The 26367-nt window shown below is 36.1% G+C and overlaps 1 protein-coding gene across 4 annotated transcripts in view; it reads left to right on the forward strand.

Annotated features, from left to right (window-relative positions):
* CSMD1 (CUB and Sushi multiple domains 1) overlaps positions 1-26367 on the forward strand; it is a 1186669-nt gene that overhangs the window by 1106636 nt on the left and 53666 nt on the right. For all 4 annotated transcript variants that reach the window (XM_032184761.1, XM_032184762.1, XM_032184764.1 and 1 more), the window contains 3 exons: positions 2123-2296; positions 10505-10678; positions 14596-14769. In XM_032184761.1, coding sequence (XP_032040652.1) covers positions 2123-2296; positions 10505-10678; positions 14596-14769 — 522 coding nt within the window. The remainder of the gene's footprint in view (positions 1-2122; positions 2297-10504; positions 10679-14595; positions 14770-26367) is intronic.

The raw sequence follows: 26367 nt of genomic DNA on the forward strand, positions 1-26367 counted from the left end.
CACCACATCTACGTATCTTTTAAATACCGCCAGGGATGGTGACTCAACTACTTCCCTGGGCAGCCTGTTTCAATGCTTCACAACCTTTCTAGTGAAGAAATTTTTCCCAATATCTAACCTAAATTTCTCCTGGTGCAACCTGAGGCCATTACCTCTTGTTCTATTGCTTGTTGCTTGGGAGAAGAGACTGACCTCCACCTCCCTACAACTTCCTTCGAGGTAGCTAAGTTTAAAGTAGATTTATTTTGTATGCATCAATATCTACTTGTGAATAATGTCTATAAAGGAGGTATGAAACATCAAATTAAGGGAGTTCTAGATTATGAGAGACCTAACTGGTATATTCATTTTATTTATTTAACAATATGCTAAGTAGCTACCTAACAAGTTATGAGGTAGCTCGTTATTAGCTTAGCTATTGTTTCTGCAATCACTGTAATTAAAAATAGTAAAGCATTTTCAAATGTGTAGAACACTCCATTCTGCTGCATTTTAGGAAAAAAAAAAATTATAAACCTATGTATGTGTAGTTAATATTCAGCAAATTAGCATTAGAAGTTACAGTGGAAATTCTATTCTGCAAATGACATTAGTGTGACTTGATTATAGTGTGTGTATGGGTGTATATATAAGGAGTGTTATTTACCTCTGGAAATCTTACATGCATAAGAAGTTTTAATCACATCTACTTTTTTTATGACCTGGTTTACTGTGCAGCGGTATGTGCTTGATGTTACCCAACTTTCGCACTGGAAATTCCATGTTGTTTTCCACAGTGAACCTTTTACAATATAGAAGAATGTGGCCTTGAGGTTTCATATAAGAAATCTACCTGTTAACAGGCTTTTGAAAACAAAACCATGGTTTCTGCTAACAGGTAATAAAATACAATTGAAACTCTTTAAAGGAATTTAAGATCTGCATCTTAAATTACAACATTATCAATATATTTTTCTAAAAGCAAATAACATTATAGGACAGGTGCAATTAGAGTTTGAAACATTGTTAAAAGGTAATTTCATTGTGGTGCCTGTAGTAGCTGTCTGTTGCAGCTGATGCTACAAAAGGTTTCTCTGATAATGGGTCTAGTTTTGTAGCAGAATAGATAGGCTACAATATATGTTATATAATTATGAATAATAGTAGGAAATAAGAAAAGTTCAGAGTACCACATGTTAAAAAAGAGCATATATGATGAGTTAAGGGAAGTAAAGAGCACAGCTGCCTTTTCCAGCCGCTCCAGCCCAGGACCACTCCTGCCTGGCTGCTGGGGCCCAGTGCACAGGGACCCAGGGCCTGTGCCTGCCTGGGCTGGGGGACGTGGCTGCTGCTTTCCCTTTTGCAGATTCAACCAGTAGCAAAACTGAGCATGTATCACAGAGACACACACTGACACACACAGAGAGAGGACACTGACATGACACACACCCTCCATGGTTTTGCAGAGCTCTGCAGTTTCCTGCACCCTCCCACTCTCGGGGCACCCAGTTCACAATCTTATCAGTTGCAAGGTTCATCCTTCCTGGAACTTGTAAGTTCTTGACACCTGTAACTTGTTAGCCCACCAATTAGTGTGACTGGGAGGTCTGTTCCTTGTGATTGCCTCCTACTTTAGGAGTCTTCAGTCAGATAACCCTACTGGAATGAACACTCACTCCTACATTCTCACACAGTCTCATAATTCAGTGTGACTGACCAGACATGGTCCCCATCTCTGCCTCCCTTTGTTATTATCCCTTCTTGCATTGTTAAACGTCCTTAATGAGATACCCTTAAAGGAGCAGACACTCTCCTTCTGCATACTCTTACACCAGGAATATAATTTCAACCTTCCCAGACATTCATGTAATTCTCTTGTTTCAGAATGTGAAATCCAGATTGTATTTAAACTGCTGTCAAGGTGTGAAGGTATCTGAGTTTTCTGATTTAGAACATGCATTGCCAAATCAAGCATAATTTTAAGCCTACTATGTAATTTTACTTTTGAATACAGCTTTTATATTTATTCATGTTACCTTTACTTTATAAGAAAATGTGAGGTGATCTATTGTTTTCCGGTCTAAGAAATGATCAAAAATATTTTCATACTTCAGTTTGTTAAGCTGTTTTTTTTTTTTCCTAGTTATCTCCTGTGGTGGTCTTCCATCTCCACCAAATGGAAATAAGATTGGAACCTTAACAGTGTATGGAGCCACCGCGATATTCACCTGTAACACAGGATACACATTAGTTGGTTCTCACGTGAGAGAATGCTTGGCAAATGGTCTCTGGAGTGGTACTGAAACCCAATGTCTAGGTAAAAAAAACCTTATTTCTGTGTTTTTTTTTTTTTTTTTTTTTTTTTTTTTTTATCAAAAACAGTGCTAAGTAGTGGAATTCACCTCATATCAAGCAACAACATGTTTAGACCAGTGAAAAATAAAGGTATCCTAAATGCAGAAAGTATTGTGTGCTGTATAAATTTTATATTGTTCTACTGACAGATAAAAGTTATTTTTTTAGAATTTTTTTTTTTTTAGAAATGATTTTTTTTTTTTTTTTTTTTTTAAGAAATTAAGTTATATTTGATGTTTTTGGACAGCTTTTTGGACCAGGAGGATTTTTTCAGTGGCTCACTTGGTTAGCCACATTTGCAGTATTGTGATTTGCTTTGTGGTGTCGTCACAGAGGATATGATGAAACTATGCTGGAAGATGAGCTTCAGTTCAGGAGCATGCCTGGTGCATTCTAGCTACAAATAAATTGTCAGCATATTGAACATATAGGTAGGGGGATTAGACAAGACAGTCCATAGTAAAGCAAAACCAAACCCCATCCCCTGCCTAACTTTGCATTTTGTGGAAAAGTTAGAAGCTTTTAAATAAATTATGCTGATATATGCTAAATGATATATATATGCTAAGTGATAAAATCCCTTGTCCTCCCATTCTCTGAAAACATTAAGCTTTTAAAAAGTATATCAACTATATCAACATGATTTTTTTTTTTTCATGCAAACAATAAAATGACAATTATGTTCCTCTGACCTCAATATCTTCAAAAAAGTCAATTAAAAGAATATAGGTGGGTATGTTTTGAAGCATGTCATGAAGAATAACAATTTTTTTTGTCATATCTGAAGAAATTAAATCAAAACTGAATAATGTTTTATCAATCCTCACTTCTTCAAACATTCCTGCTGTCTGGATAATCCCTGATATTGTCATTTCTATGAATGTAGTGAAAATTAACATTTTGATATGTTTCCAATAAATCAGTGTCAGTATGGATCTATGAGAAAAAAGTTCCATATGCAGTATACCTGAATAACTGATAATGAAAATATGCTGATCCTTCTTAGAATCCTTCTTAACTTTCTCAGTGTTAATAGGGTCACTGTCTTTCTGTTCAGATAGACATCCTGATGGTCTGTGGGATGTCAGGTTGTTAATGCTCATTATCTTATACAAATAAGTGGTAAGTAGGTAGTCTATGTTGTTTTGCATTAGATTTCTAAGCAGCTACAGTTCCTGTGAGCAAAGCATAGAAAATCAGAGCTGCATTTTAAAACACAACATTTATCTTATAGAATATTATATTAAGCAAAAAAAAAAAAGGAACATCTGCATCCCAGAAACCAGGTGTGATGGGACCACATACCAACTCAGTCTTGTCTTCCAAAAAACAATCTTCAAGTATCATCAATTTCATCTTAGCAGGTTGTTTAAAAAAAAAAAGGAGTGACAACTATCATTAGACAAACATGATTCTTACCAGTGTACTAGTGACAATATTCTGCATTTCTGGAGACCTTTAATGGCTGAAAATACCTTTAAATAAAATATTTTGAAACATGTTGCAAGCCACAAGATAGTAATGCACTAACAGACAAAAGCATAATAATCTAACCTTGATGAAAAAGAATGTGGAGTTATCAGCTGCACATTAGCTCTATTCTTCATCAGTAATTTTACAGACAATTTAATGGGGTGTAGGTGAAATACAGGAATGTGGGAGTCTTCTGTCAGAGACCGGAATAAAATCTAGGTCTTTGTGTCCTACCTGTTGTGTTGATTGCCTTTTCTTCTTTCAGTTCAGATACTAGACTGCAGCAGCAAGGAAAATAAAGAGAGGATCTTCCCCTTTAGAGAAAAAAAAAAAAAAGTAGCATAAAATCATGTAATTCACATTCAGATCATCAAATCTGAATTAAGAATTTTAAAACCTTTGATCATGTAATCCTGACTGATTATTTCATTTTGCAACAGTAATATTTGTAGTACAACTTTTGTGAGTAGTCAAAAGTAGTGACCATCATCTCAGAGAGCTAACCTAGCTTCTAAGAGGCAGCTAGTTATTAGTGAGCAAAATGTAGCTGTTTCTGGCAAATTTTATGAGAAGGAAAAGCATTTTTCCAATCTGAAAACTTTTTAATTCATTACACTTTATTTTTTCAATTATATAAATTAAGAATAAAATCATTTTTATTTAGGAAACAGTAATATAACAAAGGGAGCATATTTTATTTACTACTTCTTTTTTTATTTAGAGCAATAAAAGAGTGAAATAAATCTTTTTTTTTTTTTTTTTTTTAACCTAGGATTAATAATTCTACTGAAGTTCTGGTTAAGGTAGTGCTGTGTTATGGGATTACTTTTTCGTATACATAAATTCATCAGTTCCACTGTGGAACTGCATAAGAGGTTTGTGTGTGAAGACACATTAGCTTCCTAGGTTATCCATAGGCTGTCTGACAAACATTTAAAAGATGCTGGAAATGCAACTCTGAAAATCCAAAACACCAAATTTGCATGTATAATATTTTTCTCAGCCCTTTCTTCTGTTGCTAATATTCAAAACTATATTGTAAAAAATAAATACATTAAGAAGGGGGGTGGGGGCTGGAGGCTATTAATCCTCAGCTTTTTTTTGCAGTGTTATACCATACATTACCAGTGTACGGCCTGGCACTTGCATATCATAATTTCTAGCAAAAAGATATGTGTTAGCACTCATTCATTTTAACTTACCTGAAATACTACTTCAATATCTGATCAATAATACTATTTAGTACTTATATACTGCTTTTTTTTTTTTTTTTTTTTTTGAAGGTCTATTCATGCAGAATAATTTAGCTGCCAATGTATACAAACTAATTATACAAATCTCAATGGAATCTGTTTACATTATAAATAACTGTTATGTGTGAAAGGCTGCAAAAGTTTCTTCCTTATTCTGACTACTGGGAAATATATTTTACCTCAGAACACCCTAAAAACTTAACTGTCTACAGTAGCCATAAAAATCTATTTGAATAGTGTAGAGATGGAAAAGAAACAGTCAGTACAGGACTTATCAAGAGAACAATACTAGTTTATTTTCCACGTCAGTGTAAAAACAGAAGCTTTTACCTCTTTGGGAATCAGCTAATCAATTTACTAGATCTCATAGTCAGGAAACTGTCTTTATATACAGCTTGATCTATATATGAATTCACACTTTTTTTTTTCTTGTCTGTTTAATTTTATTTTTTTTTTACAAATCTGCATTAAAATTGATATCCATTACCATTTTTTCCTCTTAGTCATAACTACCAACTTCTAATTTATATCTGCATTTTAAATTATTTCTACAGATGTATTCCCATCTGTAATGAACACAACACCTGTTGCAGAAAATATGACTGCCGTACGAGTAACAATTGTCTTATGATACTTCCCTACTTTCTTTTAAAATGGTGATGGTCTTTGGTTTCTCTTTGATGAATCTCATTAGATTGATTATATTGTTGATTGTGGCCCTATGCTTAGAACTGTTGAATACATGCATCTACCTCAGCAGGTAGAAAGGATCACACTTAGAGCTAGAAGGTTATTAATCACCATTTAGTCTTTGTTGATTCAAAATCAAACAAGCTCTGTAATGCCAAAAATACTGTGCAGCTCCGAGTACAAAACTCTAAATTTAAGTGAGCTATCACATTCATGCTGCAGAAGATTGTATTTCTGGTACTAAACCTCTTCTTGCCTCTCTATATTCTCTCACATAAGGGATATTCACGTCATGTGCTTTAGGCACCTAATTTAGATGCAGTTTAGAGTACAGTCTAAGATCCTAAATTTCCAACAAGGTCAATGGAACTATGCAGGCTCCTCAGGAGAGCAATTCAGGAAAGATAAATTTGATTCGTAAAGTTAGATGATGTGAATGCCACCAGTTGTGTATTCCTAAATTTCAAGGACAGCATGCACCAAATTTATTTCAAAGGTGCCTTTAGGACTTACCTGAAGCCTGTGAAAATCAGAAGACAAACACCAGGGAACTGTGAGTGGCCCTTTCCATTTCAAAGTAATGGTAATGAGTTAGAGATGCTTTTTGCATGCACTGTACCTGCATGAATGTAATTCAGAACAGCTATAGATGAAAACAGGTATCACATTGTGTTACCCCCTGGTTCGTGTAGAATCAATTTATGCTTTCAGTCTAGTTGAGTACACTAATTTCTATATTTCAGGAAAAGCTTTGTGAAATCCATATTTTTCTCAAAAGAAAGCTAAACCAATGACTGTAGTAAATGAGTCCAATGGCAAATGCAAGACATAGTTCTGCAGATGTATATAAAGTATATATAATGCAGTATATATATTATATATACTTTTTCTCAGTTATATGAAGATAAATGCGAATCATTACGCTATATATTTTTCATTTGTACTCAATTCCTCACACTGCTGATAATTCATATCTCTTCCCCTTCTTTCTTTTCAAGAAGAATTACACCTGTACATCACAAAACGTGTTTATATGCATGCTTTGTGTGTATGACCGATTCATGTAGGACATAGATCAAATTAGAATCTTTTAAGTGTTTGCTTAACTCTGTCTCTGGTATTGTTGGTATTTAATCATTGACTCACTCCTATGTTTTCCTGCATAGATATCTTATCCTAACTGCGTATGACTTTCAGGTACAAAGCTATACATAAATAAGGCAAGGATGTATTTTAAAATCTAAATTTAAATGTAATCCACTCCATTCAATTTTCATAAATTATTACTACAATTTAGTTTTTCAAGAAATATAATATCATATGCTGGAATGATCTGTAAGTGAAATGATTCGTATAATAATTCCAGATAGCTGATAAATTCCCATTTATGGGAAAGTACATAATACTTTGGTGTTTTGTATTATGCCAGTTGGCACATCTCAACTATCTTTGTTCCTAAAATTTCCTGCAATTCCCTGTGCTTGGCTTCAGTGCAAACACTGCTTTTTCAATTTTTCACTTTTTAGGTCTAGAAAACAACAACAACAACAACACAAATATACTCCAGTCCATTCTGTATAAATACAGCCTCTCTTTTCCCATTTTGCATGTTTCATATATTTCCTTTCCCAAAACATGTGATTGTTCCAATTGCTTGAATTACTAGTCAATGTTTAGAACCGTGCACAATAGTATTCTTGAGAAGTAATTCTGATTAAAAGTGACATCTACCTTTGCTCTAGTATGTGGTTAATCTATGTGCAAGATTAACCAGATCATGAATTTGTCATTCCTAGTAGCAGAGCTTGGGGGAGAGAGGTGTTGCAGTAGAGTTGGTAGTTAACTACTTAAATAAACTGTGGCCAATATTACCCAAGATCTGCTAGTGGTTCTGTTGGTGACAGGTTGGGGTGCAGCCTCAGCGAGTCTGAGGATGACACCAAATGATGGGGAACAGTTGGTATGCTGGATTGCAGTACTGCTGTACAGAGGGACCTTGAGAATCTGAAGGAATGGACCAACAGGAATCTTGTAAAGATCAGCAAAGACAAATTCAGAGTCCTGCAGTTTTGCTAGAATAATGCCATTCATGAGGACTGGCTTGGAACTGACAGGGTAGAAAGCAGCTTTACAGAAAACAACCCAAGTGACATGGAAGAGAGGTTAAACAAGGGTTAGAAGTGTGGCCATGCAGGAAAGATCATGAACTGGAGCATATGAGCAGCAATGTAGTCAGCAGGTTGAAGTTATTATTTCCTCTTCAGCACGCATGTGGAAAGCTGTGTGTAGTTTTTGTTTTCCACCATACAAGAGAAAGCTTGGTGAACTGAAACAAGTCTGGGAGAAAGGCCTGCTAAGAGGTTAGGGGCGTGTGACAGGCAAAAGGCTGAGTGAGGCTGAATAAGAGGGAAGGGTTAAGGGGGATCATATTGCTAATTTGGGCTGACAGTAGTAAATACTTCCATGAGATATCAAGAGAAAATTGCAAGGAGGAAAATGTATTTTCAATGTATTCGTTACTTTTTGCTGTCATTACTCCCTGTTTGGAGTATGAAAAAACATACATCCTTATTTTGTTTCAAAAATTTACAGAACGTTGTCCTAATGCCTCCTTGAAGATATCAGCAATCCTAAACTTAGTATTGTTATAATAATCCTCTATGTATGAAAAAAGTAATCAAGTGGCATATTTTCCCCTTTTAGTGTTTTAGAAGATCCATTAAGTGTAAATGAAATATACTGCCTAGCTGTATTAAAGTGGCTGTAGTAGAAATTAATTCAGACCCAAGAAAAAAGTTATGAGCAAGTCTGCTTCTTCACGAATATGGCCTCAGTGTTAAACAGCACATCAAACAACCCCATTCTATCAGTGGTCATGAGCATCATGTCCCTATTCTCTTGTCTCCGAATGAGTACTGAAAGTGCTTAGCGTAGTTTAAGTTGAAATTGTTGGCAGGTGTAATTAATCAATGTCACTAAAAAAAAAAATTCTTCCCTTTAGTCAGTAAAGATAAATAGTTTTCTGCTCAGAAGCTCTGTTTCCAAACAGAATAAAGAATCTAGAGAGACTAAGATTATTGCTTAGCTTCTTTAATGCCAAGAGTGCCATTACCCCAGAGTAATCCGTTCTGCATTGTTTAACAGCCACTGATAGCACTGAGGAAGAAACAGTGCTGGTAGACGTTGTGTCCTTTACATACTTCCATGCAGCTGGAAAAGGTGATTATTTCAAGTATAGTGATCAAATTGAAAACCAATATAAAGAAGAGTTTATTATAATTTTGATGTGAATTTAGAAGCGCGTTAAATATAACAGTTTAGCTAAAAAACAACTGAAGATAACATAAAGGTGGTAGATATTTGTAAAGAATGAACACAAGTAGAATCAGTTTTTGTGATTGATTACTAAAATGCATTAATAAATAAAAAATAATTGTAGAAATTGGAGCTGAATGATACGAAATATTTGAGCATAACAAGATATACTTAGATTTTATTTTTAGATTTTTTTTTTTAAATGTCTGCTTGGAAACCTCCTTTGTATGTTGCAGCTTTTAAATTAGAGTGAAGAAAATTTCCAATAGATACAAATAAGGGCATTTATGGCATGGTAAATGAGATAATATAGCTAAATATGCCATTTATACAAATCTGAAAAAATGCAGTATTTTTTTCTTTTGAAAGCAATAGATTGTGATCCCATGGAATGTTTTATTTTTTTATTATTATTATTTTTAATAATTTATTATCTATATTTTAAACTTTGATTGCAGTCTTCTAATGTCTGAAGACCAGCTATTGAGAAATCAGTTATCTGTTGGATACATAGAATAACAGACGCTACATTTACACTAAAGAAATAACACCTTGACATGCAAATTAATGAAACTTGATCATATCACCTCTTAAATTGTTAGAATAATGCCCGGACATGTTTTGGCTAATGTTATCCAAGACAATTTCTAAGAACTGTTCAAGTTAGCTTAAACCAGTATTAACCCTGGTAGGCAGCTTGTTAGCAGCTGTGCTAGTCTGGGGGGCAAGAGATTTTCGGTTTATGAATACAGACTGTGCTGTGCTGGTTGGCCTCTGCCAGAGAATGGCCCCAATCATGCGTCATTATTTAGTAGAGACTTGTTCACAAAATCCAAGGCAAATCACAAACATGAGCACTGTGAAGATGAACATGAACACTATGAAGAAATAATGGGGGTCTGGAAGATAAAAAAAAAAATAAATAAATAAAAAATTATTCACAGTTCTCTGAGGACCAAGGCAGGCTTATTAAGGAAAAGGTAAACTAATATTAATAAAAAAAAAATTACCCATTTGAAAATTGTCCATTTTGTAGCAAATCAACTGAATGATTTGTAATTTCAGACATTTGCATTCTATATGCACCAGATATTCTTCTGACAAATTTGTCATTTCTACAACAGAATTTGCTGTCGTATATATGTATGTATGTATGTATGTATATATGTATGTATATGTATAACTGTCTATATGAAATTTTCAAATATCTGAATGATTACCTCTGTCACCTTGGAAGAGTAGAAGGAATGTCACCTGCAGTTTTTATACCCTAGATCTTGTTCTGCTTGTTCCCAGATCCACTACTATATGCTCTTTGACTCTATTTTTTTTTTTTAATTGAGAATGGAAATTATTATTTTTTTCATATCAGCATTTTTGTAAATGTTGTCAAGATTTGTAAGAATTTGTAGTTTTGATGGATTGCTCTTCTATTGTAGCTGGTCACTGTGGTTCTCCGGACCCAATTGTAAATGGTCATATTAGTGGAGATGGATTCAGTTATCGTGATACTGTAGTCTATCAATGTAATCCTGGCTTTCGACTTGTTGGTACCTCTGTTAGAATTTGCCTACAGGATCACAAATGGTCCGGACAAACTCCCGTTTGTGTCCGTAAGTATAATTCATTTTTCAGTGAATATTGCAATTACCTTTAACCCAATTAAATATTAATGGTGGATGAGATGTTCAAAGGTATTCGAATTATGTGTTAAAAACAGACGTTTTTTGGACATATTTTCAGTGATGAGGGTCATTATGATAATCCAATCCACTTTCTAACTTAGCACAGGCTGACTATCTGTATCCAGTAATGTCTGATTTCTGTTTTTTCGGAAGAAGGCTGACAGGCATTGAAGTGTGTTGGACAGCAGGCTGCACCTTAATAACTTTATCTATCTCTTTCTCCCTTTTTCTCCAGGTGTAGCTTCTTTGTCAAGTGTCATCTTACAGAGCTTCTCATATATTTTTATTTTATTTTTTTTTAGTAAGAATACTAATGGTCTAATTTTTTTCTTTGCTGGATAAAGCAAGAATACTGTTCTGATGGTAACTGCCCATTTTTCCAGGTTGGCTTAATATTTGTCAGTGCAAACCCAGGCCCAGGCACAGTATTGGATTATACTGCATCTGTTAGAAAAATATTGACTTCTTTATTCTCTCTTTTGTCTTGTTGCTGTTGTTCTTAATTCATCTGCTTTTGAAAATCTCATAATTAATTATTTATTTTTTTAAGTCAGTCCCACTCTAGTTCCTTCCACATTTGTGTGGCAGGTCTTCTGACATTTTCTGAAGAATCAGCCATTTAATCAGTCAAGTCTGATTCCTCTGCTTATTATTTTGCTACTTTATTGTATACTAGCATTTTTTTATTGTTTTTTTGGTCTTAATAAAACTCCCAATTTCTATATAATCTTGGTTATTTTTAATGATCGTTTACATCAGTGATTTCTTTTTTCTTTCTTTCATTTTCAAGATGTCTATAATTCAGACAGAAGTATTTTATTTTTTCACACAGAGTCACTAAGACAATCATTTTTTTCTGTTAAAGATGTTAGTATCTTTGTTTCATTGCTAAGAAAATATATTACTGAGAAGTCATTAGATTTCGAAATGTTCAGTACTTTCTTATTTCAACCTGTATACAGCTGCAGGAAATATCTGCTGAATGTCATTGTCCTCTTAAAATCCTATTGATATCTTCAAGTGATTTATATTCATCAAAGGAGAAATGCCACCAGCTTGTGTTATTGCTTTTAGTGGATTAATTTTACCATGCAGTGAACAAAATCCCTTCAAAAGAAAGGGGCAAAGCTGGGAGGGGTGAGGGGAGAGAGTCAGTTCCTTCCTAAATTGCTACTGTTATTACTGTTCTGAGAAGAACTGGCAGTAGTTTCTGTTTGTACAGGCTGCCTAGCAGCAACATGGCTTTATTTTGCTTATAACTGTCAAGACTAAAGAGCTGTATGTACACCCCTTCCCTCACCTCCTCTTTTTTGTCAGCAACCAAGCTTCAGAAGATTTTTCCACTTTTATTTATTTATTTCTTAATTAAAAAATCTAGTAAAAATGTCTCAGCTATTTCGGAGAGGGAAAGTGGAAGCATGGTGCTTACCAGTGCTAGAAATGGGCTCACTAATGTAATACAGAAAAGGTCCTCTGACTAAGGAGTATGAGTCAGACACTAGAAATATACCAGGGGCACCATAAAGATGCTACAGTCTGTACCCCTGAAAATCTACTATGAGTTGGGCTACATTTTGTGATATGTTTAAAGGTTATGCATCCTTTCATATTTGTAATTGGTTCTTCAAAAAACATTATCTAAGAAAGTATTCAGAGTACTCCACACATTACTCTTTTATCTTCATTTCCTATGCTCCTTTATCTTGCACAATTTTTGACACAAGTGTTTCCCTACCTCAGTATTGGGTAATCTATTAGACCATACTTTGGCTAAATATATTCCCAAAGATCTATTATCTTTATCAAGTGAAGTGAACTCCCGAGTTATTGGGAGTTAATGTGAAAAGTAAAGATCTCTGATTAGTTTTTTGTGAATAACAGCACAACAAAAATCAAAACAGTGACTTTCTTTACTAAAAATATAAACTGTATTAATATTAAATAAACCTCTTAGTTATATAGCATACTTCAGGGTCTAAGACTGATACTGTATTAAAGACTTGAGAATATACTTGGGAGTTTTATTACTTTAAATGGATATCTCTTTGCTACGTTTCCAGTATCCACATGACATATTTAGGACATAAGCATATCTGTATGCATGGGACAGTTCTTTGTATAAGGCAGGGAAAGGGAACAATTTAGATGTCATAAGAACACTAGGAATAATCCTTAGTTGAAATGTGTTGGGTACTACTTAGGTAAACAATATTAAGAGTTAACTGTATACAACCCTAATGATGATTGGAAACACTATAATGCCAAACTATCCCCCCCCCCTTTTTTTTTTTTTTTAAATTACAAATATGTTTCTGAGTACTTGCTACTGTGTGAATTCAACTACTTCAGTGCTGATCAATCAATAGGTCAAGGATATCTATAAAACTAATGGAGCAATAACAAACCAGATCCTGTGACTAGGGTCTCAGAATCTGAGATCTTTAGTGTTTTGGGAGGCATCAGAAAAAACAGAATCTGTAAGGAGTAATGACGTCTAAAGAGGATCTGACCCACAAGAACATGTTTTTGTTGAAAACTGAGCAGAATTATACTTCATTATCAGAATATTTATACAAGACCTACATTTTGTATTGTAAGAACCCATGGCATAGAATTTGTTCAGGAAACTGTATAAACTTTATGGTGATAGCACTTTGTAGTTGAATAGTTTGTCACATAGGAAAGACGGTGACTACAGAAAATATTTTAGGAATTGAAATTTAATAATCTGTAACAGTCAAAAAATGTACCAGCTGCGCTAAAATAAAGTAGATCCTGTGCATATACTCACATTTTGTTCTGATGCTTAGGGTATCATCTTCAAATGCTGCAAATGGAATAGTGCAAAAAGGGGCTTAAGTGACTGAAATAGATTTATTTTGCAATTTATGGACTAAATACTAATCTGGATACAGGAAGGTGTCCTATGTAATTTTCAAAGATCAAGTATTGTTGAAAATACTATTTCATAACTTAACTCTGTGGTAAAATAAAAGAAAACATTAAAATTATATTTCATGTGTCAGTTCAGTAAAGAAAAGAAAAAATAACTAATGAATTAATTAGAAGGTATATCTGTGAATAGGATATTTACTTTAGTATGATAGCCATTATCACCAGCACAATGTTGAAAAGCTGCATATATATATATCTTTGACTTTCTTATTTTCAATTGTCGGTACCTATGGTTTTATTCTATATTTTTCTGTATTATTTTGATGTCTGGTCATGTGGAAGGCTACAGCTTAACCATTATAAAATATATAAGTATCATGTAAGCATATCAAAAAACACATAATATGCATAATGGGAATGATTTAATCCCAACAATGATATCTCTACTGCCAGAAGAAAATCTAATTAAAAGGATTTAAACAAAGCAACTCAACAATTTTTGAACAAGAATGCTTTGGAACTCCAGAATGTTCTGAAGCAATACTTGAATTCAATCTGTTTTACCCTACTAGATTTTGAATCTTGCAGGGTTTTTTTGTTGTTGTTTGTTTGTCTGTTTTAATCTGCATTATTAGGATATATAGTGCAGTCTCAATATTTTTTAGGGTATAGTACATGTCAGTAGGGTGTCAAAATGCATATGCATATAATTATTTATATTACAACTTTCACCATAAGGTAAAAAGTAGATTCTGAAAGTCTTACAGAAAAATAGGCATATTTTCCCCTGGCAGTTAAGTTCTCTGTATAAATGCATCATATTTTTTCTTAAACTTCTTCCATAAATATAGAAGAAAATTTCAGAAATAAAAACAGCTCCAACCTGCAAGTGATTCCATGAAACAGTACCTTTCAGTTAGTTGCTAACATGCCTATTTTTCTTTTAACAGCAATCACATGTGGACATCCTGGGAATCCAGCTCATGGAATGACTAATGGCAGCGAGTTCAATTTAAATGATGTTGTAAATTTTACTTGCAACACCGGGTACTTACTTCAGGGTGCTTCTCGAGCACAGTGCCGAAGCAATGGGCAATGGAGTAGCCCTCTACCAAACTGCCGAGGTAAGAAACTTTTCTGTTCATTCTCTGTTCTCTAATGACTTATTTCAGGTATTATCCTTTAAGCCTGCCTTCAAAACACTGGGATAAAATTCAGAAAATGGACCTTCATGACCTTATTGCTTTCTTTATTTGAGTTTTTACATTTCTATATTGGAAAAAGGAGTAAGCTAAGTATTGGGGAAACCTTGGGTTTTCAGTATTTGACCTCAAAGATTTCAGACTGTAATCCCTAACATTTAGTTTAGAGACACATAAAGTCTACTTTATATCACAAAAGTTATATTACATCAATAAATCAGTCAGCTATCTAGCCTGACTTACCTGCACTGGAAGTTTCCATAAATGGTCAGTTACTCCTATTAAGAGATAGTCATGTAAATGAATATTCTTGCAACAAAACACTTTCTTCTGTATTTCTTATTTATGGCCACTGTTTTATTTGTTATCCTCAACCTTTTTCTCTAGTTGCAGAATATGAAGCTAATATTAGACCTTTATTGAGATCTTTATCAGACCACTAATATCTTTTCATTGCTCCACTATTTTGATATTTTATGCCCCAAAATAACTTGTACTGGTGTAGTAAATGCTTTCTCAATGCCCAATCCAGTAAGTTGCTGATAATAAATAATAATATGGTGAAATGTTTTCTTCTGAATCACTAAGTCAGAAAAGATACCTTCTTTTGTAAAACATGCAAATTTTCAGAGAGGTGAAAAATCTCTCTGAAAAAACGGAGGGGTGAGTCATATAAGATATACTGAAAGATCTCTAGAGCCTGGAGAAAAGTTTTTGAGATTTTGTATATAGTTTAGTGGTCTTTTTGTGAACTCTCCAGAAGGAAATTGATTGTAACGAGCCTAACTTAAAAATGTTATAACCCCACTGTTATGTCATCTAGCTCCATCTTCGCTTTAATGCCAACCCATAAACTCCTCATCCATCCCCAGGCAGACTTCCATTCATTCCAGCTGGTCATTCACGTAGAAGACTACATCCCATCCTTGTCTCCCTTTCCTGTACTTCCTAAAGAACCTATATCCTTCCAATCCAATAATCCAGTCCTGAGAGCCACCCCACCATGTCTCCATGATCCCAATAAGATCATAGGCCTGCAAGCATACACACACCTCAATCATCTTGTTTGCTCCTCGTACTGTGTGAGTTTGTGTACAAGCACTTAAGAGGGGAAAAAGCAGCGTGTTTGGTTCATAGATGGGATTGGGGGATTTCTCCATAATGAAGCCTTTTAGGCATTTATTTGGTAATCTGCAAGTGTTGAAGGTGACCCTGTTTAATCCCCATTTTGTTGATTTTGTGATCCTTCCTTATCCCATCAACCCATGCCCTTTGTTCAGCAACCCTGTCTGTTACTCTTTCACAGGGCTGCTGGTTATTCTTTCCCTCCACTCTCATACTAAATTTAAAGCCTTCCTTATGAGGTCATCCATCCTACTGGTGAAAATATCTTTGCCCTGTGTAGTGAGCTGGATCCCACCTCTCCAAGCAGATGCTGATCTGCAAACAGGGTCCCTTGATCATAGAACCCAAAACCCTGTTGAAAACAACAGTTCTGTAGCCAATTATTGACATGACAGTAATGCACTTTCCTGGCACCATACTTCACTGGCAGGATTGAGAAAGAAAAACACCAGCCAGGCCTCTATGCCCTTTTCTATTGCTCTCAGAGTTGTGTAGTCACCTTTGATACTGTTCAGGTTTCACCTGGCTCACATGGAATAACAGAAGGGGTTAGTAATCAGAGGGTAAGACAAGCTTTGGCAGTCCCTCCACAATATCACAGGTCTGGACTCCCAAGCAGGCAGCAAGCCTCTCTAGTTGAAAGGTCATAGAATCATAGAATGGATTGGCTTGGAAGAGACCTTAAAAATTGTCTAACTCCAACCCCCCTGCAATGGGCGGGGTTGCCAGCCACTAGATCAGGTTGCTCAGGGCCTCATCTAATCTGGCCTAGAACACCACCTGGGATGGGGCATCCAAAACTTCTCTTGGCACAACTCTTTCCAGTGCCTCACTACCCTTACAATGAAGAATTTCCACCTAATGTCTAATCTAAATCTATCCTCTTTTAGCTTAAGACCATTCCTCCTTCTCCTATCATTATCTACCCAAGTAAAGAGTCCTTCTGCATCCTTTTTATAAGACCCTTTAAAGTATTGAAAGGTGGCAAGGAGGTATCCCCTATCCCCTTCTCGAGGCTGAACATACCCAGCTCTCTCAGCCTTTCTTCATAGGAGAAGTCAAGTCAACAGATGGGTCCCTCTATCCCCTTCAGCAGGGAATCACCTGTTATTATGACTCCCTGTTTCTCCCTGGTGCTCTTGTGTGGTTTAGGGTTAGGTGGACTAGATCCTTTGCTTGAAGACACGTATGGCTTCTCTTCACCTTTGAGGGTGGTAAATCTATTTCATAGGTGTAAGCCTTTTAATGGGTCAGGAACCTTCTTCTTGGTGCCAGAAGCCACCAGCTTCCATCTTCCGTAAAATCATAAAATCATTAAGATTGGAAAAGACCTTTAAAATCATCTGGTCCAACCATCCCCCTACTACCAATGTCACCCACTAAATCATGTCCCTAAGTACCAGGTTCAGTCTTTCCTTGAACACCCCTGGGGACGGTGACTCCTGGACAACCCGTTCCAGTGCCTGACTGCTCTTTCTGAGAAGAAATGTCTCCTAATTTTCAACCTGAACCTCCCCTAGCCCAATTTAAGGCCGTTCCCTCTAGTCCTATTGCTAGTTACCTTTGAGAAGAGGCTGACCCTCAGCTCTGCACACCTTCCTTTCAGGTAACTGTAGAGAGCAATAAGGTCTCCCCTGAGCCTCCTCTTCTCCAGACTAAACAACCCCAGTGCCCTCAGCCTGTCCTCATAGCCCTTGTGTTCCAGGCCTTTCACCAGCTTTGTAGCCCTTCTCTGGACATGTTCCAGGGACTCAATGTCCTTCTTTTGCTGAGGGGCCCAAAACTGAACACAGTACTTGAGTTTCACCTTCTCCAGAGGTTGCACTTACCTTAATCATGGGGGTGAACATTGTGTGCTTCTTTATTGCAGTTGTCCTTTGTAACTTGTCTTTAATTGCTGAAGGAAATTGCAGTCAGTAAAGTTGTGCTAAGGATACTAACATTGGGACTAAAATGATGTAATCAGTTCAGTTCAGTTATTGTCAGCTTTATTATCTCCACCTGTTGGCTTATTAAAAATCATATTTTATTACAGTGGTTGTTCCTAAGAATAATAATTATCTTTGGTGATTAGCTCATCATATTATTTGAGAGATAGCTAATGCAATTTCAAGCTCAGTATGTGTGGAATTAGAACTTTCATTCTCATTAAAACAATACAGAAATGGCAATTCCCTCAGTAACTACCCTCAGAATTTTTTCAAGTGACTTAGCATAGCAACTTAATTATTGAGGAGAAACAGGAATTAGTAAACTGTTCCTATTTAGGCTCATGTATCTTTTTTTTCCTTGTATACTATTTTGTATCACTAAACTTCAGTGAACACAGTCTTCTGTCTCATCAGTGAAGCATTTTTTAATTTGTTAAAAATGAAGCTTTTTTTTTTTCATATATCTAGCAGTTTCAGTCCAAGTCTGCTCCATTTGACTGTCAGAGGCAGTTACATGGTTTTACTAAAGCTAGACCCCAGCTACAAATAAAATTATTCAGATACTTATATTGAACTCAAACGTACACATTTATTTAAAAAATAATATAAGAGAAAAAGAAAGGAAATTTATGAAAAATGATGTGAAGGCTACGAACATTATAAAAATAAGAATGGTGTTCTTTCAAAGGAATGCAGTACAGACCAGGCTGGTTCAAACCTCTGTGTCAGCCATGCATGTTCCCAAAGAACACATCTCTGCTTGCATCTCCCTTGTTTAATTCTAGCTGTGTATCTGGACAAAGGATTCTTCCCTACTGTCTCCCTAAAACCTCCTGGCATAATTACATTTACATCATTTCACTGTGAACAAAATCTGATACACCATTTATGAAAATTTCTTATGAAATCATAAGGTTTTATGAAATAAAATGTGCTGAAATGATAATTCTACATCCATAATTTAAAAAAAAAAATAAATTGCATGTATCAAATTTAATTTTAATTAATTGTTTAGAACTTAACCTAAAGGAAGTAATAGCACTTCTGGCACATACCTTTCCTTCTAAAATTGCCTTTAACTAACAAGTAAAAAATATTTGTATTAAAGTTCATTGTTAATGATGAGTTAAGAGTTTGTGTACAAAGGGAGTAAATATTCCAGCCCCTTGAATATACTGCTGGGAAGGGATTGATGTCCCTAGCAAACCTGCATCATTTAATTCAACAGAGATTTTACATATGACCTTTCTTTCAAACCTCAGTTGAATTCACTTGAGTCAATAATGAACTTAGTTTCTCTTCACTGAGACTCTGTATGCAGTTACTATAAAATACTGAATACTGCTGCAGGCTATTGCATATGATTATTTTATTTTATATAATTTTATATTGCAACAGAGTTACTGTCTATGCACAGGAAACATGGATATTTTTAGTGAATAAAGGTAGGCAGTTCTTAGGCACTCTTATAGTGATATTATAGCTGCTATGTATTGTGTCATTAAAAGGTTAACTAGCAAGTCACAGGCAGCAAATTTATCAAAGAAAGTATGTTGATTTTGTTTTTTTTGCCTGCCAAAAAAATAACACGCACAACAGGTTATATATTATATTTATATATAAATAAATATTTATATATTTATATTTATAAAATATTTATAAATATAAATATTTATATTTAAATATTAATAAATATAATAAATAAATATAAAAATATAAAGTAGCATATATAATCTTATATATATATTTATATATAAATAAATAATCGTTTATATATATTTATATATATTTATATATATATATATTTATATATATATATAAAAGATTATATATGCTACTTTAATGCCATGTGATAAAAACTCACATGAAACAAATATATGTTTGTATAACCTATTGTGAATTGTAAAGCACTTAATTGCTCTGCAGCGGTGTTTCCCACCACTCTATAATGTCATTACTTTGATAATTTCACAGTGATTTCAGTGGTGATAGACACAATAGATCAGTTTGCCGCTGTTCTGGCAAACTGTTTTGGTATAGTGGTTAAAACATTTAATCTGTTGAAATGGGATCCCTGTAAAGTATTTTTTAATATGGATTTTGGATGTCTTCTGAGGTAACATGATCACCAAACCACCTCTGTCTTGGAAAAACTTACGTTTCTACTGTTTCTTTCATGAGAAAAAAAAAAAAAAGCAAAACTCATTGAGATGTTGGGATACTTCAAGATTTAAAAAAAAAAAAAAAAAACCTGTTTTTTAATTACTGAAGCAATTATATATTTTTTTATTAATTTTATAATATATTTAACATTTGTAATAGATTTATATGGAATGTTGAGTACACTGAGATATGGTTTCAAAATCATAATTTCTGAGGTAGGAAATCTTCACTCCACATGGACTGTACCTTTGTTGTTATTTATTTGATAAAGAGCATCTCAAATAGTCAGCTTACTTGCATTTAACCTGGAATCAAATGATACTTGAAAAATTCTGATTGCCATGTTCTGTTTGGCAAATCTGGCTAAGCAGGACTTGATGCAGCCTGAATATGCAGTATCGCAGAACTAGCTATGAAGATATCAAATCCTGAAACAAAAATGTTCAGCATGGAATTTTTCCCTCAGCAGCTTAGAACCACTTTTCATTTTGTCTTTGGACAGAAAGCTGATCTCTGCACTTTGTTTCACAGTATGTTTCATAATGGTTGGAAAGCTGCCTGGCGGAGAGGGACCTGGGAGTATTGGTTGATAGTCAGCTGAATATGAGCCAGCAGTGTGCTAAAGTGGCCAAGAAGACCAGCAGCATCCTGGCTTGTTGTCGTGGTTTAACCCAGCCGGCAGCTAAACACCACGCAGCCGTTCGCTCACAAGAAACAGTGTGAACAGCAGGTCTAGGGAAGTGATTGTCCCCCTGTACTCAGCTCTGGTGAGGCTGCACCTTGAGTACTGTGTTCAGTTTTGGGCCTCTCGCTACAAGAAGGACATCGAGGTGCTTGAAAGAGTCCAGAGAAGGGCAACAAAGCTGGTGAGGGGTCTGGAGAACAAGTCCTATGAGGAGTAGCTGAGGCAGCTGGGCTTGTTCAGCCTGGAGAAAAGGAGGCTCAGGGGCAACCTTATCACTCTTTATAAGTACATTAAAGGAGGCTATAGTGAGGTGGGGGTTGGTCTGTTCTCCCATGTGCCTGGTGACAGGATGAGGGGGAATGGGCTAAAGTTGTGCCAGGGTTATTTTAGGTTGGATCTTAGGAAGAACTTCTTTACTGAGAGAGTTGTTAGGCATTAGAATGGGCTGCCCAGGGAAGTGGTGGAGTCACCATCCCTGGAGGTCTTTAAAAGATGTTTAGATGTTGAACTTAGCGATATGATTTAGTGGAGGACTTGTTAGTGTTAGGTCAGAGGTTGGACTCGATGATCTTGAGGTCTCTTCCAACCTAGACAATTCTGTGATTCTGTGTTAATTACTCTTAACCACTGAAATGAGAACTGAACCAGATGGTCTTGTCAGGACTCTGCGCTGTTGATGGCACTGTAGGTCATTTTTTCATATATTATATTATGTATGAAGTAAGAACTGGTATGTTAAATGCCACACTTCATCACATCTTCTAGAATGCAAGGAATTGTAAGAAGGAGCTTATCTTGCTCTGTTTTCTTTGCTTTGGTATCTGATAAACTCTTTTATTGCTTACTGCTGGATAGGCTGCACCGATGGGCTGAGGTCAACTGCATGAAGTTTAACAAGGCCAAGTGCCGGGTCCTGCACCTGGGGTACAATAACCCCAAGCAGAGCTATAGGCTGGGAGAGGAATGGTTGGAGAGCTGCCAGGCAGAGAAGGACCTGGGAGTGATGGTGGATAGTCGGCTGAATATGAGCCAGCAGTGTGCTCAGGTGGCCAAGAAGGCCAACGGCATCCTGGCTTGTATCAGGAACAGTATGACCAGCAGGGCTAGGGAGGTGATCGTCCCCCTGTACTCAGCTCTGGTGAGGCTGCACCTCGAGTACTGTGTTCAGTTTTGGGCCCCTCGCTACAAGAAGGACATCGAGGTGCTTGAGCGGGTGCAGAGAAGGGCGACGAAGCTGGTGAGGGGCCTGGAGAACAAGTCCTACGAGGAGCGGCTGAGGGAGCTGGGCTTGTTCAGCCTGGAGAAGAGGAGGCTCAGGGGCAACCTTATCTCTCTCTATGGGTACCTCAAGGGAGGCTGTAGCGAGGTGGGGGTTGGTCTATTCTCCCACGTGCCTGGTGACAGGACGAGGGGGAATGGGCTTAAGTTGAGCCAGGGGAGTTTTAGGTTAGATGTTAGGAAGAACTTCTTTACTGAAAGGGTTGTGAGGCATTGGAACAGGCTGCCCAGGGAAGTGGTGGAGTCACCATCCCTGGAAGTCTTCAAAAGACGTTTAGATGTAGAGCTTAGGGATATGGTTTAGTGGGGACTGTTAGCGTTAAGTCAGAGGTTGGACTCGATGATCTTGAGGTCTCTTCCAACCTAGAAATTCTGTGATTCTGTGATTCTGTGATAAGGCAGTTTCAAATTCATAGTCATTGTCAGGAAAGTTTGTATGGGTATTCTTTGTTACTACTATCCTTAGAATCTGATTTATCTTCTTGTAAATGTGATTAAAGAACTTTTCTCATTTTTTAAAAAAAGATATCTTTAAGAATATCTCTTTTGAAGAGTTTAGTTAGACTTTTTATCTTATCAGGAATCTGGTATTTGTGAGGAACTGTCAATTTCATCACGTTTTCTTTACTGGGTAAATAATTTGAACCAGTAGTAATATGTTCCACTCCTCAGTTCACAAGAAAAATAAACTTTTAGATGACAGCTGATAGAAGGGTGGGAGAGATTGGGACTGACAACTCATTCTTCTCATTCAAAGTTAAAGCAACTATGAATTTAAGCAATTTTCCATCCATGGTGGTATCAAGTATTCACATAAGCTGAGAAAATTTTGTGTTGTGTTTTGTTTTTCCAAAGCCAGAAGCCTTTGTTGTTGAGACTTTGGATATTAAATACACCTAATCTATTCATGTTGGTAGTATATTGATATCTTTCAGAAGGATATTAATTATTATAATTTGCATCTTATTTACATTTTGTAAATAATGAGGAGGGGTGCTATGGGAGATGCCAAACAGTATCTTTTTACCTGAAGCTGGCAGAGACAGAGGATTTTAAATGACTCCTCTCTGGAACATTACCTGCCTGGAGATCTGCATAAGACATCTGTTGTGGTTCAGTCCTGGCAGGCAGCTCAGTACCATGCAGCTCACACTCCCCAGATAGGATGGGGGAGAGGATCAGCAAGTAAAAGTGCACGAACTCAGGGGTTGAGATAAAGACAGCTTACTGTGTAAAGCAAAACAAGTAAAGCAAAACAAGGAATTCATTCGCTGCTTCCCATTGGCAGGCAGGTGTTCAGCCACTTCCAGGAAACATGTTATCCCCCTCCTTCTTTACCCCCACTTTTATCTCCACTTTTATGGCTGAGTGTGACACCACATGCTATGGGACATCCCTTTAGCCACCTTGGGCCAGCTGTCCTGGCTGTGCCCCCTCCCAGCTCCTGGTGCACCCGCAGCCTCCTTGCTGGCAGGGCAGCACGAGGAGCAGAAAAGTCCTTGGCTCTGTGTGAGTACGGCTCTGCAACAACTGAAATATCAGTATGTTATCACTATCGCTATTTTCATCCTAAATCCAAAACACAGTATTGTGTGAGCCTCTACAAACAAAACAAAACAAACCAACCAACCAAACAAAAACCACTCTGTCCCAGCCAAAACATGACAACTTTTCAAAAGATAGTAGAAATATGTTTTGGTGCAACTGAATGGATTTTCACATGTGGAAAACAATGCTCTGATTAACAAAAACCTAAAGAGAAAGATTTTAAGACATGCTTCTGGAGTTGGTACTATTAAGACAAAAAAAATTACTGTGTTGATAGTACATGTACATAATGACTACACATACAGAGAGCACATCTAAAAAGTACTTAGGATGTACTGTAAGCACTTAAGATGTGTCTGAAACCAACACCAGAATTCATGCTTTGTACAGAATAGCAAGCAAGAAGTGAGCAGTTAACTATATCGAGCAATTACCAGTTTTGTGTATTGTTGACTTTACTATGAACTTTACTAAAATTCCATAGGCTGGAAATATTGTAATCATGCTTTTCCAAGCAGTGCCTTCCTTTTCTATATTAATTCCTTAGGATTTGTCATAAATTCTGAGTGAATTATCTACTTTTATTCATTTTGAGTAGCAGTCTTTATACGTGTTCTAGATACCAACAGTAATGCAGTACTTTTCAAATAAAAAAGTTTAAAAACATTATTGATCAGATATCAAAGTTTAAAAAAAAAACTTAACATTGTTTCTGTCAAGGAAAAAAATGGTGAGAAAGTCAGAGAAAAAGAAATGAAATACTGTGAACGATGTATGTTTTGATGATCATTCAACTTTTTAACAGAAAACTGCCTAAGGGACTCTGACAAATTCTTTTCACTTCTTTGTCCTTAAGGGTTTGAATCTACTCAGTGTGAGGTTCTGAAGTCATCAGGGCAGACTTAAAGCACTCTCCAGCTTTTCTCAACAGACTAAATTGAGAGTGCCAGAATTCATTTCCCATGTAACCCTTGACAGCTGTCATTGAGAGAAAGCAATCTCCTACTCTCACCGTGATTTACAACTGAGTCCTCAGGGTGAAAGGCAATCAGGGAAACTACTGCCTTAGTTCTGTATGCCAGCCAACTCAAATTCTTTTCTAAAGTACTCCGTACCGCAGCCCTTGTTAGCCACACCACTCTCATGTATACATATTTAAAAATCTTTAGATGGTGTTAAATGATACCACAAGCAAAAATGTGGTTATTTTTTAGTTCAAGGGATAGTATTCTTTTACATAATCACTTTATCAGAGTTTTTGTATTCAGGTATAACTTCTTGCAGCTATATTGTTGCACAATGCACGTGCATTAAGTTTTACATTCAGTGACTATTCTGTATTTTATTTATCACTTACTTGGCTAAACAACTATTACTGGTACAAGAATGAGCACTATCACACAGACAGATTGATTCTTTGGGACTATAACAGTATTTCTTGAACACTCCATATTTTTGATCTGTACAGAAAATTAAGTTTTTCTGTTCTGCCTGTTGTGTTTCAAAAATAACCCAGTAAGAATTGCTTTTGGGTAGCTTTAGGGCAACATATCATCATGAAATAATGGTCTCTTTTCTTAATTTCTATTGCTGGCTTCACAGAAGCTAACTTGGCAGGCTTACCCATTAAAACTAAGTTTCAATTTTAAGAAGTTATATAAGGGGCATCTCTTCTGAATATATATTATATGGAAAATCTGGGGAAAGACTTGAGTAATCCACAGGATGGAAAATAAAATGAGAAAAATTACATTCCTCTATGAATGTGCAAAACCTTCAAAACATGTGTGATTTCTTTTTCAATGTTCTTTGGATTTTTGTTCTATTTGAATATAACATTCTGATACTACAATTGGAAGAATTTGGTCAAAAAGTTTTAAAAAGTTCCGTTTCAACTGAACCAGTATATATTTGAGTGCAATATAAATGTTTACTAAATTGCACTGGGAAAAACATTTTTTTTTAATTTGTAAAAAACATTTTTGTTCTGTCTTTTTTACAAATTATAAAATGCTATTTTACTGTTTATTTTTCTGCTTTTTACTTTTACAGTATCTTTATCTGTGCAGTAAGCGTTCACTGCTTATTTTTAAATAAAACAGCTTACCACTTACCAAAGGTTGTTAAAGAATTAGTATTTCTGGTTAAAATTCTGGTTTACCAATTCTGGTTAAAGAATTAGTAGTTTCCAATAATCTGGAGATCTCCTAACTCCCAAAAGGGAGTTCACCTTAAAGGTTTGTGTGCATTTGCAGCCCAGAAGGCCAACTGCATCCTGGGTTGCATCAACAGAATGGGAAGCAGGTTGAGGGATGTGATTGTCCCCCTCTACTCTGCCCTTGTGAGGCCCCACCTGGAGTGCTGCATCCAGGCATCCAGGTCTGGGACCCCCAGCACAAGAAAGATGTGGGGCAGTTAGAGCAGTTCCAGAGGAGGGCCACAAAGATGATCAGTGTGCTGGAGCACCTCTCCTGTGAAGAAAGACTGAGAGAGCTGTGGATGTTGAGCCTGGAGAGGAGAAGGCTTCAGGGATACCTCATTGCAGCTCTTCAGTACTTGAAGGAGATTTATAAAAAAGATGGAGAGTGACTTTTTATTCAAACAGATAGTGATAGGACAAGGGGGAACTAGTTCTAAACTAGAAGAAGGTAGGTTTAGATTAGATGTTAGGAGGAAATCCTTCACTGAGAGAATGGTAAAGCACTTGAACAGATTGCCCAGAGTCAGGGGTATTGGAACTAGATGATCTTTAAGGACCCTTCCAACCCAAGCTGTTCAATGATGATATGA

The sequence above is a fragment of the Aythya fuligula genome, chromosome 3 (genome assembly GCF_009819795.1).
Source record: "Aythya fuligula isolate bAytFul2 chromosome 3, bAytFul2.pri, whole genome shotgun sequence".
Lineage (NCBI taxonomy): Eukaryota > Metazoa > Chordata > Aves > Anseriformes > Anatidae > Aythya > Aythya fuligula.